Raw genomic sequence first — 13,288 nt, 5'->3', positions numbered from 1 at the left:
GGAACATGAATTGAGAACATAACATGTCTGCTCTATATACTACAGTAGATATGATTTATCCCTTCCGTCAGACAGACATTTTAAGATGTGTACCTTTCTCCATAGAGCGAAGCAAGCTGTCAAAGTGTTGGGTGGACTTGGTGTAGTCTCCCTCTACGTGTAGGCGGTCATCAGGTCCAAAAAGCTGAGAGTCCTGGCTGTCACGCATGAAGTCCTGGTAGTGGATCTCCAGGTTCCTCATCATTTGTCTATATTCATCTGGTTTCATTGACTTTAACTGCAAATGATAGAGGAAAATAGGTGGAATTAAAATCTAAAATATTGTTTGTCAATGTGAAACAGCAGTGATTGTAACACTGTTGAAATAATGCCTTTCAAATGAATTTGGGGTCACATTTTTTTTTTTTTTTTTACACAAACTTCAAATTTAATCCTCATACAAATACTAATTTTGATTTTTATTTTTTTAAGATGCTAGCAGAACTGTGTTGTTCCCATATATCATTTCATTTGATTTAAATGTAATCCTAAAACACAAAAATTAGACAATAAAATAAAAGTTTATCCAGCAGCCAAGATACATACCATGGTGATGTTCCACGAGCGAATCTGTGTAAAGTCCCTCATCAGGTACTGCCAGGATAGCAAGCTCTTCATGTTGATATAAAATGTCTGCCACATGGACATCATCTGCTGATGCCCTGTTTCCAGACTGTGAGGAGGAGGAGGAAGGTACACTTACTTTCACATTACTGCACTGCAGGCTCTATTAGGTTTAACAATCAACAGAACCTTTAAATCTATAAACTGCGCTTTTTTGGGTCTCTCACCTGGACACACTGTCCATGGCATCCTTGTTTACTGGAGGAACCAGGAAGCAAACAGATGGCACAGTTGCCTCATGTCCAGAGCGACTCAGAACCTTCCATTTGAAAGGCTGGGAGTTGTTGAGGAGTGCACACTCATCCCCTTTATGAACCGTAATCTGTGAAAGAATGGAGAATGTAAGACTAAAGTGGCTCTTTGGTTGATCCATGTAATCATTTTGCATACTTGCAACCAATCCTCACCTCTTGTTGTTTGAAGTCACAGACAGCTTGAATGGGCTGTTTGCCTTTGATGGACACGGTGGGGTTACGTGGTTTCAGCTGGATGATGGAACGAGCCCTTTTGTTCAGGCCATTCACATGTGTCTTGAATTCATTCAACTGTTCTCGCTCTTCCTGTTGACATTGAAGCAAACTAAATTAAAACCAGGTGACAACCTGATTGTACAATAAGGTATGTGCAAGCTATCATCCCTACCGCAGTATCCTGCAGCAGATCCTCCAGGCGTGTGGCTGTGGTAGAACGATCACAAGTGTATTTCTTATTCATGGTCTCCTGCATCTTTTTCATCTTGTTCTGAGCCTCTTTTACATCAGCAAAGAACTGCAATGGGAAGACAAAAATATTCATTAATCCATTATCCAGTCACATCTTTATACCTTTGTTTTCTTCACAGTCACGTGAAAATATTTTATGAATATATTTAAACATGAAAATCTTTACAGCAATATCCATTTTAAGTCATAATAAAATCATAAATACCTGGTAGTAAGCCGTGTTTTCTTTAAGATGAGCCTCAATGCAGCAACACAGTTGCAGTATCCAGCTCCACTGAGTCTGCAGGGCACCTGTGAAGGCCTGGGAGAGAGCAAGCAGTTATGATGATTGCAAGTCAAAAGAACATTTTTGCAAATGTCGCAGTCTAAAAGTTCTTGATGTAATCACCTCCACTGTCTTCTTGCCAGGATGGCCATCTTTGATAAACTTATCTCCTGTGGTCTGGATATCATTCACTTTTTTCTCCCTGTGCTCCAACTCTCGCATAAGAGCCTGAAGGGTAAGAAGAAGAAAAGAAAAAAACCCATTAAAATTACATTAATTTGTATAAACATATTCTCAAATGCTGAATGAAAGACCATAAGAAGAGGTCTACTTCAGAAACACACCGAGTAGTTGTCTTTCTTTGCTGCCATGTTGGTGTTTTGGTCACTCCAATCAAAGTGAACCTCCTCCTCCTCTTTGTCATTTAGCCACATAAGCTCCTTGGTCGCTGCACTGACAAATGCATGCAGTGAATCCAAGTTCCTCAAGCGGGACTTTGAGGAGGTCTGAGAGGAGAAAAGCGATTGAAAAAAAATGCGTCAGGTTATATTCAAATAATTGAAAAATGTTAAAGGCATGTACCAATTGGTGAACATGCAATTCAGGAACATGCATATCTATTTGCCTATTTACCAGGAGTTTGCCATAATGAAGATCCAGTTTACCCAGGTACTCTCTGTATGTGCCTTTGCTGGCAGGGGATAGCTGGTTCTGAAAACCAAGTCGGATAAAAAGAAACACTCAACAGAAGCTCATCTGAATGAAAATAAATGGGGAAAAAAAAATCAAATAAATAAGAGTACCTCATCAGCCTTTGCACGTTCGATCTTTGATCTGAAGTCTTCCACTGTCTGGTGCAGGCCTCTGTGGCTGCCAAGCTGTGACTCTACAGAAGGCAGATCTGAACCCCACTCAGCTCCGTCGATGCGCAGTTGATTCTCCTCCACCCAGGCAAGAAGATCTTGGACATAGCGCAATGTCACGTCATCCAATTCTGGCCGTACTTTCGACATGGTAGTCTTCTGGGATGTTTGCGTCATGGCAATCTGGGAAGTCCTCAGGCGAAGGTTGTAATCGCTGCGCAAGTTGACTAGGCGCTCGTGAAGGCTGTAGACTCTGCGCAGAAAGAGGATCATGTATGGCTATTTAGTGACCAATCCTTCCTGGTAAATGCAGTTTATGTGGCACCCACCTGCGGTACATCTGTTCAGACTGAGGGTGGCGCCCATCCTTGAGTGTCTGTACATCATTGAAGAGCAGACGAACAACGTTGTCGGCCCTGTCTAGTTCACGCTCAACTTCTGCTGTGTGCTGAGCTGGTTTCCCCGCATTAAGGAGGCGGATATCCTAACAGTACGAGATAATTATAATGTCAATGTTAATTACATTCAGAAATGTTATCTCAATGAGACTGACAGTTTGACATTTAGAGCATAATTCTGTGTAGGCTTGGGACTCACCGTCTGGAGCAAGGTCTCAAGGTGGATTAGGTGCTCATCATATCTTCCAGTCTCCATCTGGACTTTGCTTATAATCCTCTGAAGCCTCTCAAGTCTGAAAGAAAAATGAGATAAAAAGATATGTTAAGGATTCTCTATTATGTATCGCAATTTGTAGAGTAAAATATAATATCACATCAATTATCTCAATAAAACCTAACAAAATTCTCAGCAGTGTAGCAGAAGTGACTATGACTGACAACAATGTCTACGTTTCCACTTCTCGGCTTCATAATACTATGAGACTGACAAGATGAGTGGATAATCTTGTGATACAAATCATCCCATTTCTGAGGCATGACGCCGTGTGTCACTAAAGATATGCAAAATCTACAATCGCATATCATACAAGTTGATTCAGGAGAACAAGTGCAAAACCTTTCTCTAGCTGTGTACTATTGTTTAGACTGGTACTGTCTAGTACTCGGCTGCCAAGCCATAGAAATAAAGTATACATATATTGTTTTACAACAATACTTAATATTAATATTTTCATAATTTCATATGTATCAGTGGATAAAATAGTGAAGCTTATGGCAAAAATGATGACTGTAGAATCTAATTAAAAACAGCATGTGCTACAATGTTTTGTGTTGACACTTTGCTTTTTATAAATAAAAAAAGAAGCTGATATGTGATTGAACCTGGAGTAATACTGTTGGCCATATCTGGCATTGGAAATAGAGATAAGGAAATTTGTCCGTATTTTTCAGCCCTATTGAGAAATATTATATATTTATTTAAATCAAAATAAGGTTTATGTTATCAAATATCTGTCAGCTGACCTCTCAAACTCTGTCCTCAGCAGTCGTTCTCTCTCCAAAATAGAAACGTGAAGTCGACCCCATTCTTTCTCCACATCAATCGGATGGTAGCCAGGGGGGACCTTCACTTGTCCAGCATTGACTGCACTCTGTGATTAATCAAAGACTATTAATTATTGTTCGTTACAACAGGATACAAGCAAATAGAATGAATTAGCTTGCCTCAAAAGTTTGGTAGATGTGCTTGGAGCGGTTCTTATCAGATTCTTTTGGTGGCAGTTCTGACTCCTTGAACTTAATGAACTGGCGCCAAAGGAGCTAATGGAAAAACAACATTAAGGAAACGGACAATTTGTATTTAAAAAAAAAAAGTACACAAATCAACAATTAAGACAAATCCACAGAATGCATAACAGCATCATTTGCATATAGTCTCACCTCTATCTCCTCATAATTGGCTGGGAACCTCCTCTCCTCAAAGACCATGACATGGTGGTGGATCCACTGGAGCAGAAGAGTTACGAGCTCATAGTACTCTCGCCAGCGAACCTCCAACTCCTGAAGCCAAGACAGCAAAACGGATAGCAACAACAGTTCAGTTTAACAGCAGGGGGAAACAACAGGGGACCTTTTCTTCTTCGGATTCACCATTTTCCATCACTCGCATGTCACAGTAAACTTAATTAGGCACCGCCAAACAAAACAGGTATTGTGAAAAGGAACAGATTGGAAAATGAGGTCGACGATGGGAACAGTGCTGGTGTAAAGTAGGATACTAATTTTTGTTGACATTTCAAAAATGTTTACGTGAGCAGAGAACTTCTCCACATTGCTTCATTCTGCCTGCGCTACGCCGACAATGCTTTACAGCAGGTCTGTTCCTGCCTTTCATCATCGGTTTAAAGTCCGCTTTCCAGGCGCCGCTGGGTTGGACTGGGTTCTCGATATGGCTTTCTTCCATCGGGAACGGTCCATGACCATCTCGTGGTTCCTGCCTTTCAGATGTTCTTAAAAATGCAAACTTGCACTGGCAATTCATCTAAGGTATGAAGTATGATAAATGTTATATACTCCTAGCACAACATGCATCACGAGCCGTGCAGCAAATCATCGCATTTGGCAGATGCAATTCTGGTCACGCCCGTTCACATCTGGCAGGGCAATCATGAATACGCCTGTTTTTGTACATGCAAACCTGTCAAGGCCCTAACGCAGTATTGTAGAGTATTATTAGTGTTAACATTTTGGAAATACTTTACCGCTAATGTGACATTGTCTTTTCTCAGTAAGTCTCAATTTTGAGAAATACAAAAAATGTTCTGCTGGCATTCTTCTGTTAAATAATTAGTGGAACACAAGTAGATTCAGAGTGTGCAGAGCACTGCTTTCTTTCAAATGAGAGTTATCTTGTACCATTACAACATATGACATTGTGTAACTAACTTACACAGACAGTACTACGTATATGGCCAGATTTGCGCCATCCTAGACAGATTACGTTTTTACATTTCACTCACATTAGCTCTCATCGTGTCCTGTACAGCGGCCCGAGGCATGACATCATACAACGAAGACACATAAGTGATGATGGATTTCTCATCAGGGTGGGCAACATCAACATCTGAAATAAAAAGGCAAAATTGCATTATGAGACTCTGTACCATGCAAGTGGTGCAATAACACAAATTACCAGGAAAGGAAAGGCAGGTTTATTTAATGTACAAGACAACTCAAAGTGCTTTACATAAAACATTGAAAGTAATATGGAAAGAAAAAAAATATTAAGAGACTGTAATCATAATAAAATCATCTTAAATCATTAGATTTAAGTGGAAATAAACCAAGCATCAGCCAAGATAAAGTCAAAGAGAAAATGCTCCAAATGTTTGCTATGTTTAATCTGTAGAATCGATATAGGACTAGAAAATAAAATTTTGTAATTACTCCCTCTTTGTAGTTGACTGTGGGAAAAGTGTGGTGTGTGAACCTTTTTCTTTTCTCATTGAATATAATTTAGTTTTTTAACACACATCTACAACTCCAGAATTTTCTGGTCTTACAAAAGAAAAAAATAATCATAACTTTGTATGATGTTGGAAATCTTTAAAAAAAAATTAAATCATCCGTACCTTCAGGATCCAGAAGACGTGTCACACCCAGGTCTTTCTCAGCAACGTGGAAGGCCTGTTCTAGGTTCTGCAGGTTGGTCTGGTGATATACTTTGCCCATGTCAATAAGCCTGGGACTAGGAGAACACAGGGGAATTAATAGGAATAAGCCAGAAATAAAAAAATCCAAATGAACTACTTCCACATGCATTTTATAATAAATCTTAATATAGTTTTTTTGTTTGGCTAAAATATTAACATTAAGAGGTAAAACAGTAAATTTAACTTGTCTTGCACCTGTGTCATTATGAAAATAATGGATGAGGTGTCATGACAAGCTGTAACCTTAACCGTATTGACAGCAAAAAAGTGAGTAGACTTACTAGTGTTTATGTATGACAGCGTTGAAAAGTTTCCCATCTCTCCAGCTGGTGCTGAAGTTGTCACATCGGAGGCCTTGGTAGCCATCAGTCATCCTCTGAGACCAGAGAAGGAGCTTTTCCTTGGCCGTCATATCTTCAGACTGGCCGTTGACCTGAATATCCGAGATCTAAAATAGTACAAAGAAATTATGTAGTTAAACACTGAATGATGGAAAAAATTGGGAATGTGGAAAATAAAATAAGAATTAGATGATGCCCAAAGTTTGATCAGAATCAATATAGGAAACCAGGGGTAAAAATTATTTACTCCCAACTATAATGAGGAGCAGAATACAGTATGATTTATTATTAAGTCTGTTGATTTTTTTTTGTGTGTGAAATAAGTAATAAATTTGGCTGCCTAAAAATTCTCATCAATTTATTAGACCCCTATTTAATGTAACGTTTATGAATGAATCCAATGGTAATAACAAATCATACTTTTCTGCGACAGTTAACACAGCATTACTCCATAGCTGCTGGAGATTTTATTTAGGAAGTTTTGGGGATATTTGCTTTTGAAATACAAAGCGGGGAGAGGCCTGTATTTCTGGGATGTGGGCTCGGCACACCCTACCCTTGAGAGTCAGGCACGATGACTCATACTCACACACCCGCTTACACTGCGTTAGTAAACTATGGTGACTTCTCTGATTGTTGTATGAATTGAATAAGGAGATACGGTTTATTCTCTGAGAGCAGTGTGGAAGGGTGCAGTCCATTCTGATTGGTTCCAGACAGTTGGGAAGGCCCAGATCATAGGTGCAGATCCCAGAGATGGCGGGATGGAGCGATAAAATTATAAAACACAACACTGACAGCGGAGGAGACCTGGAAGTGTAAGATGATGGTCCATATTAACCCAAGGGTCAGCTTGGGGTTCCCGTCAGCAATGTCATCGTTTCTGATGTTAACAAGCTTGACCTGGTGACCAAAAATAAACAAGAAGCAATCATTTTATCAGAAAATTGAATAATAAGGAAAACAATTTACATTTTTAAATTGATTAAATTTGATATATTTTACCTGACGGTGTTTGAGGAAGTCCAGTGCTATTTGTACATTCTGCAGTTTGTGGAATCTCATGCGGCCTTTCTCTCTGGGCTGAAATGAACAGAGAACACAGTTTAAGCATAGAGTGATAAAACAATGCTAAACCAAAATGTTCATGCTTGCATTAAAAAAAATTGTGCAGTTGTTTGGTTCTTTTACTTTTTCACAGCAGTCATTATTAAAACACTAACTTATTGAAACATTACGAGATATAATAAATTCAGCTGATCAGTAGAAGAAGGTTGTATGTTCCAGCAATTGCTTATGGATGAGGGGAGGTCATGCTATAGACTTGGCACTTTATTTTGAGTTTTCATATTTTTTCTGTTCTTCTAAGGTCGAGGTATTGTAAAACAAACAGAAGACAAACAAAGACAAGACAAAAGACAAACAACAAATAATAAAAAAATCTCTAGGAAGGCATAAGGAAATGATGGGGGGAATGTGGGATATGACTAACCAGTTTATAAACCCACTCACCAACTGAACTCTCCTGAGAATGTTTTTCTCCCTCAGCTAGCTCCAAGAGGAGCAATGCAAAAAGAGCCAGATGGCAATGATCAGTTCACACAGAGAAAGGTTAAAGGGAGGCAAACAGGAGGTGAGGGAGAACAGGGAGAACAGGAGCTGAGCTCTGGATGCAACAGGCGATCAAAAAGAAAGGCCAAAGTTCACTATCATATTCACTTCTGACCACTGACCAAAAAAACAGTCTAATATTAGCAAGGATAAGCATTTGACCACATTTGCTTGAATTGAAGGAAATGTTTTAACTCTCACATTAATCATACGTTTTAAAACACAATTTTAGATTCATGTTTTTAATTCATGTATTTAATTGTAATACATTGAGCATAATAATTTTGCAGAGTTGTTTCGGAGCAGAGGTCAATCCTTTTTAAGGCCGCTAACGAGTTGACACTAAATCCACGCTGACTTACTAATTATAGTTGCAGCCAAGTAGTGCACTACGTAGATGACTAATCAGTATGATAAAACTAACAAACTATACTAACAGAATGGACCATTTATTGCTTCAGATCAGATTTTAGAGAGATACAGCAATACTGACCAGTTTTTCTCCAGAGAGGACCTCAAGCAATGAGATCAGGTTATGTCCATCTCGAAGGTCCTCGTACAGATCTGACACATGACGCTGGGCCTACCAGAAGAAACACAACAAAATATGAGCAACAATGTGACAACAGTTATATTAGTATATCTTGAAGAGGGATGTACAGCAGTTGTATTAGTTAATTTAAACTAATTGGAAATAACCTATTTGGATAAGAATTCCCCTAGAGATTTTTGTGCCAGTTCCATTATACATAGTAACTCAACTATGTATTGTTGTAAGCGACTCAAGTCTGAGCCCTCTTAAAATTGCAGAAAAAAAAGTGAGCAATCTGTTAAATCAGATTGGCCAAAACCAAAAATCAACTCAACTACATAAATGAAGATTTAAAGATGGCAATGAACTGAAAAACTGTGGTTACTGAATAATTAATGAAAGTGCTATTGTAATTCACTTTTCAAAAGTGTACAGACAAGTTGGAAGGTGAGGAATGTGAAGACGTGATTTGAAAATTGAGCACACACGGTGAATGTGGGGGCTGTCACAATGCAAGTACTGTATTAGCCATTTTCTAGTCCACACATGTTTAGAAAAGCTAAACTAAAACATGCCGGTACCTACCTCTGCTCTCCAGGGCTAAATAGAGAGATTAAAACAGATGAGTAATGTACAAAAGGAATGAAAACAGGTTAGTGCTAGAAAAATCTAAATTGAAAGTGCCAAATGCAGTATGATGTATAGACTGTCGGTTTAGAACTGATTATTTGGTTGCATGCAAGATAACAGAAGGTAAGAGAGAGAGACATTTTGATTAGCCTTGTCAAAGACTAAATATTACTAAAGGATAGGATTGTTTGGTCTTGTAGTAACCTCAGCCCCTAAATGGAATGAAACAAATTTGCCCTTACATGTTAGAACAGCAAATGATTCATTTAGGCAAGAATTTAAACCACGCTGGGCATAGTGGCCACCAGGATTTACTGTTCTCACAATCCAACTGTTTCTTAAGACATATACAACACGGTATTCGTTATAATATGCAACATTTTAGTCCTTTTTCATTTGTATTTCCACTATGCTAATGATATGATATAGAGAGTTGTTGCCCTGTCCTGTTTAAAGTTCTTATGCTTTTCTTGACTTGAATATCAGCACCTTTCATAATGTGTGTGGATTCAACATGATCTCAGGCCTCAAAGTCAAATGTTTTGCTCTCGGGTGAAAATCATTCACAAAAGAAAACTGATGGGCCCCTCAAACTTGTCACCAGCTACTCTGTCATCAAGTACCTAATATGCCCTGCACTTGACATAAAGTAAACATTACTTGACGTAATCGTCTACAACTCATTGAATGACCAAGGAAAACTCCGCTATGACTCTTTCGGGCCTCTCCTTACCACACAAACTATAGGGTGTCCTGGAGCCCACCATTTAACTATCACGATCAATCACTTTGTCAGTTTAACCTTAGCACAGCATTCCATACTGTTAACACATTCCTGTCAGTAAAATCGGACAAAAAAATTCTCCTACTTATAAATTACAGATGCAAATTTATAAAATCCGATTTTGTTTTGTCCTATTTTACCAAATTAAGTTGACAGGCAATAGTCAAAGTAATTCAAGAGTTTTTTCAAGAGTTTTTATTCGCCATGTTTGAGCGTGCCAAACAAGGAATTTGTAGAGTAAGTTACAACTTAACAATGGTTTGTCTTAAGATGCAGTACCAACTTTGTCTAAACTGCAATTTGCAATTTGAAATTGCTAAACAACTTGCCTGAAGAACTCTTTAAAAAATGTGTGTAAAAAAATCTGCATGCTTCAGTGTCTCTTGCAGTTTATGGGCCGGCATGCAAGTACCCACCTAAACCTTGCTCAGCACATATGCTACTGTTGGCTTCAATAACTAAAAACACCTAATTTTACCTCTTAGAGGGAACTAACATAATCCAGATGTCTATTGAGTCACATTCCATAGTAGTTTGAAGTGTTACACAGTAAGTGTAAAAAGAATGCACGAGTGCATGTGGTAGCATGATATGTTAGTGCTGCACTCACATAGAAAGGAAAAAACAATCTTGTGCTAGCCATCTTGTTCCATTCCTCAGGGATATACATAACAATTAAGCACTTAATGCCACAAGGCTAAAGATATATTACTGCCAATTGTAGCGTTCACAAAGACAAGTGACAGAATGATGGATATTTTCAGTACGATAAGGGAGGGGGTTGTTTTATTGAAGCAAATAAAAAAGTTAAAGTTAAAGTCCCAATGATCGTCACACACACATCTGGGTGTGGTGAAATGTGTCCTCTGCATTTAACCCATCCCCGTGTGATTTTAATCCATCCCCTGGGGGAGAGGGGAGCAGTGAGCAGCAGCGGTGCCGTGTACGGGAATCATTTGGTGATCTAAACCCCCAATTCCAACCCTTAATGCTGAGTGCTAAGCAGGGAGGCAATGGGTCCCATTTTTATAGTCTTTGTAATGACCCCGGCCAGGGTTTGAACCCACAAACTTCCAGTCTCAGGGCGGACACTCTACCACTAAGCCACTGAGCTGAGCTGAAATACTTTACTCAAGAGAAAATTCAGAGGGTCCTCATGGATTGTTCACACTCAGAAATTATCGTAGCCATTTATTAGGTAGCTTTCAGGCTTCAGTGTAAGTATAAAAAGTGGAGAAGGTGACAGTGGACGGAAGGTTTCCACAGATGACTGAATGGGCTTCTAGCGAGTCATTTGCGGCGGTAGTGATGTTAAAGATGGGAAACAACTAACAAGCGAGTGCGTAAAGAAAAGTGACTGGACAGAGAAATGCCAAATTCAGCTGTATCTGAAGAACTTGGAAACTTCATAATTATAATAAAAAATTGTAATATTTGATAAATCTTAAATGTAAATTTAATTGTGCTTTTATAAATCTTTTTAACACACATCTTTGGAAAACACATCTTTGTGCAGCTAGGAATTGGCTATTTGTAAAGTTATTAATAGCTGTATATAGGTTTTGACAATACTGAATGTTGTTTTTCCATGAAATACACTCAGCTATTTGCTGTTATTTCAGATCATGCTTTAAATGTTTAAGTGTCAATTTATTAACTTCCTCACATCTGGGTTTCAGCCCTCTCAACACTGAGCATTGCACCCTGTACTCAAAAATCAGTGCAATGATTTGTAAATAAAAAATAAAAAAAACTACATCTTCAATGTCGTAGATGTACACAATCTAGACGGGCGTGCCTCTAAGCAAGTGCGTCACTGCGGACGTGAATGAGTTCAAACTCAGGAGGGGGCAGCCGGCCACGCTCACCAACTGGTGCGAGACGTGACAATATCACGTGGGTGTTCTTTTCTTTACTGTACATGGACAGAACAGTGTAGGAATGGTTATTAAGGGAATAAAAAGGTTTATGTCATGTAAAAGTATTCAGGAGGGTTTAATATTGTGTACTGGACCACAATGTAACGGAAGATTTATACGCAACCGTAACGAACTTTGGTTTTGCTATGCCTGATGTCCCCTGGGTTAGTGTAGTCTTGCAATTCTAAAGATGGACACTTTGCATTGTTTTGCAAGGTAAACCATAATTCTAATTAACTTACAGTACACCCATGCACTCTAGCAGCCAACAAGAAACACGACGGGTTGGAAATGTGGTGTTTAAAATTCTAAATAATGCATTTACTGTTTCCACTTCACAGAATTTTGTTTGTCGCGGGTGGTTCTGAAACGCCTCTCCCGCAAAAAAACAGGGATCACTGTACAGTGATTATCTCTTGACAGTTTGATGAATGGATTTACCTTAATCAAGTGCTTGTTCACCCATTTTGTGAAGGTCTTTTTCTGTACTCGATCTCGCTCATCTGAAAAACACAAAAACCACAACGAAAACATCAGAATATATCATGCCCAGTCTATTGATGTCAACTTCCTGCTGAGCTGTCAGATGGAGAAATAAAATGTCCTACTGTATGACTGTGTTCCTTGAAACCTTACAGCTGATACATTCAATTTGTTTATATGGAGAAAGCGAACCAAAAGTTGTGGTTGCTAAGGTGTGTTTCATTTCACGGCAAACACAATTTGTCAATAGGTGGGTGGAAAATACCAGAAAATCCATTATTCTGTTTTAATCAGACAGCATCAGAGTACATGTTTGCCCCATTGTCTCAAAGGAAGTATATTAATAAGTCGAGGCTTGATTAATGTTTAACATACTTTCACTATATGACATAACATGGCACCAAGTGCAGGAAACAATTTTTCAACAAGACACAGCAAGACCCAAATACGGAACACACCCATTAATGCAACTCCACTACCTGCATTGACCCACCACCTGTTGTGTCTTTCTAAGAGAACAGGAAAAAACCACAGGGTGTGTTTTACCAACCTTTATAATTCTGACTGCTATAAACTATTAAGGCTACAAAGGATCTAACTAACAAGAATGATAGAGTGACGTCTAAACCTTAACTTTGTATTAGGAACAGGTTGTGGAAATGCTCACACCCCATGCAACTAGTGACTCTTCTTCTTAGAATTTCTGACTCACAAAGCAAGTCCCAGAGTGAACTATGCCCATCAATATAAAGTCATTTATCTTATCAGTTGCAAGAGTGTTATGTCTACAGCATAGTGACACACCTAGTAACGGGTAAGCAAAGGGCCCTCTCCACAGTGGATGTCAAAATGCTCCCATATTTTC

The 13,288-nt window shown here is 38.8% G+C and overlaps 1 protein-coding gene across 23 annotated transcripts in view; it reads right to left on the bottom strand.

Annotated features, from left to right (window-relative positions):
• The window catches only part of LOC133160646 (plectin-like), a 66,789-nt gene that overhangs the window by 15,132 nt on the left and 38,369 nt on the right, over positions 1-13,288 (bottom strand). For 8 of the 23 annotated variants that reach the window (XM_061288505.1, XM_061288511.1, XM_061288509.1 and 5 more), the window contains exons 2-24: positions 12,382-12,443; positions 9,193-9,207; positions 8,569-8,658; positions 7,470-7,547; positions 7,263-7,367; positions 6,405-6,571; positions 6,043-6,158; positions 5,431-5,534; positions 4,352-4,471; positions 4,136-4,231; positions 3,935-4,062; positions 3,111-3,204; positions 2,843-2,997; positions 2,454-2,766; positions 2,284-2,361; positions 1,995-2,156; positions 1,774-1,878; positions 1,591-1,686; positions 1,306-1,431; positions 1,071-1,223; positions 831-985; positions 586-712; positions 94-277 (exon numbers count right to left, since the gene is read on the bottom strand). In XM_061288505.1, the coding sequence (XP_061144489.1) occupies positions 94-277; positions 586-712; positions 831-985; positions 1,071-1,223; positions 1,306-1,431; positions 1,591-1,686; positions 1,774-1,878; positions 1,995-2,156; positions 2,284-2,361; positions 2,454-2,766; positions 2,843-2,997; positions 3,111-3,204; positions 3,935-4,062; positions 4,136-4,231; positions 4,352-4,471; positions 5,431-5,534; positions 6,043-6,158; positions 6,405-6,571; positions 7,263-7,367; positions 7,470-7,547; positions 8,569-8,658; positions 9,193-9,207; positions 12,382-12,443 (2,829 nt within the window). The remainder of the gene's footprint in view (positions 1-93; positions 278-585; positions 713-830; positions 986-1,070; positions 1,224-1,305; positions 1,432-1,590; positions 1,687-1,773; positions 1,879-1,994; positions 2,157-2,283; positions 2,362-2,453; positions 2,767-2,842; positions 2,998-3,110; positions 3,205-3,934; positions 4,063-4,135; positions 4,232-4,351; positions 4,472-5,430; positions 5,535-6,042; positions 6,159-6,404; positions 6,572-7,262; positions 7,368-7,469; positions 7,548-8,568; positions 8,659-9,192; positions 9,208-12,381; positions 12,444-13,288) is intronic. The other 15 variants (XM_061288506.1, XM_061288512.1, XM_061288510.1 and 12 more) reach the window with 3 other exon arrangements.

Source organism: Syngnathus typhle, linkage group LG10 (assembly GCF_033458585.1).
Source record: "Syngnathus typhle isolate RoL2023-S1 ecotype Sweden linkage group LG10, RoL_Styp_1.0, whole genome shotgun sequence".
NCBI lineage: Eukaryota > Metazoa > Chordata > Actinopteri > Syngnathiformes > Syngnathidae > Syngnathus > Syngnathus typhle.
The sequence above is the reverse complement of the archived record's forward strand: the minus strand, read 5'-3'. Positions and strand labels throughout refer to the sequence as shown.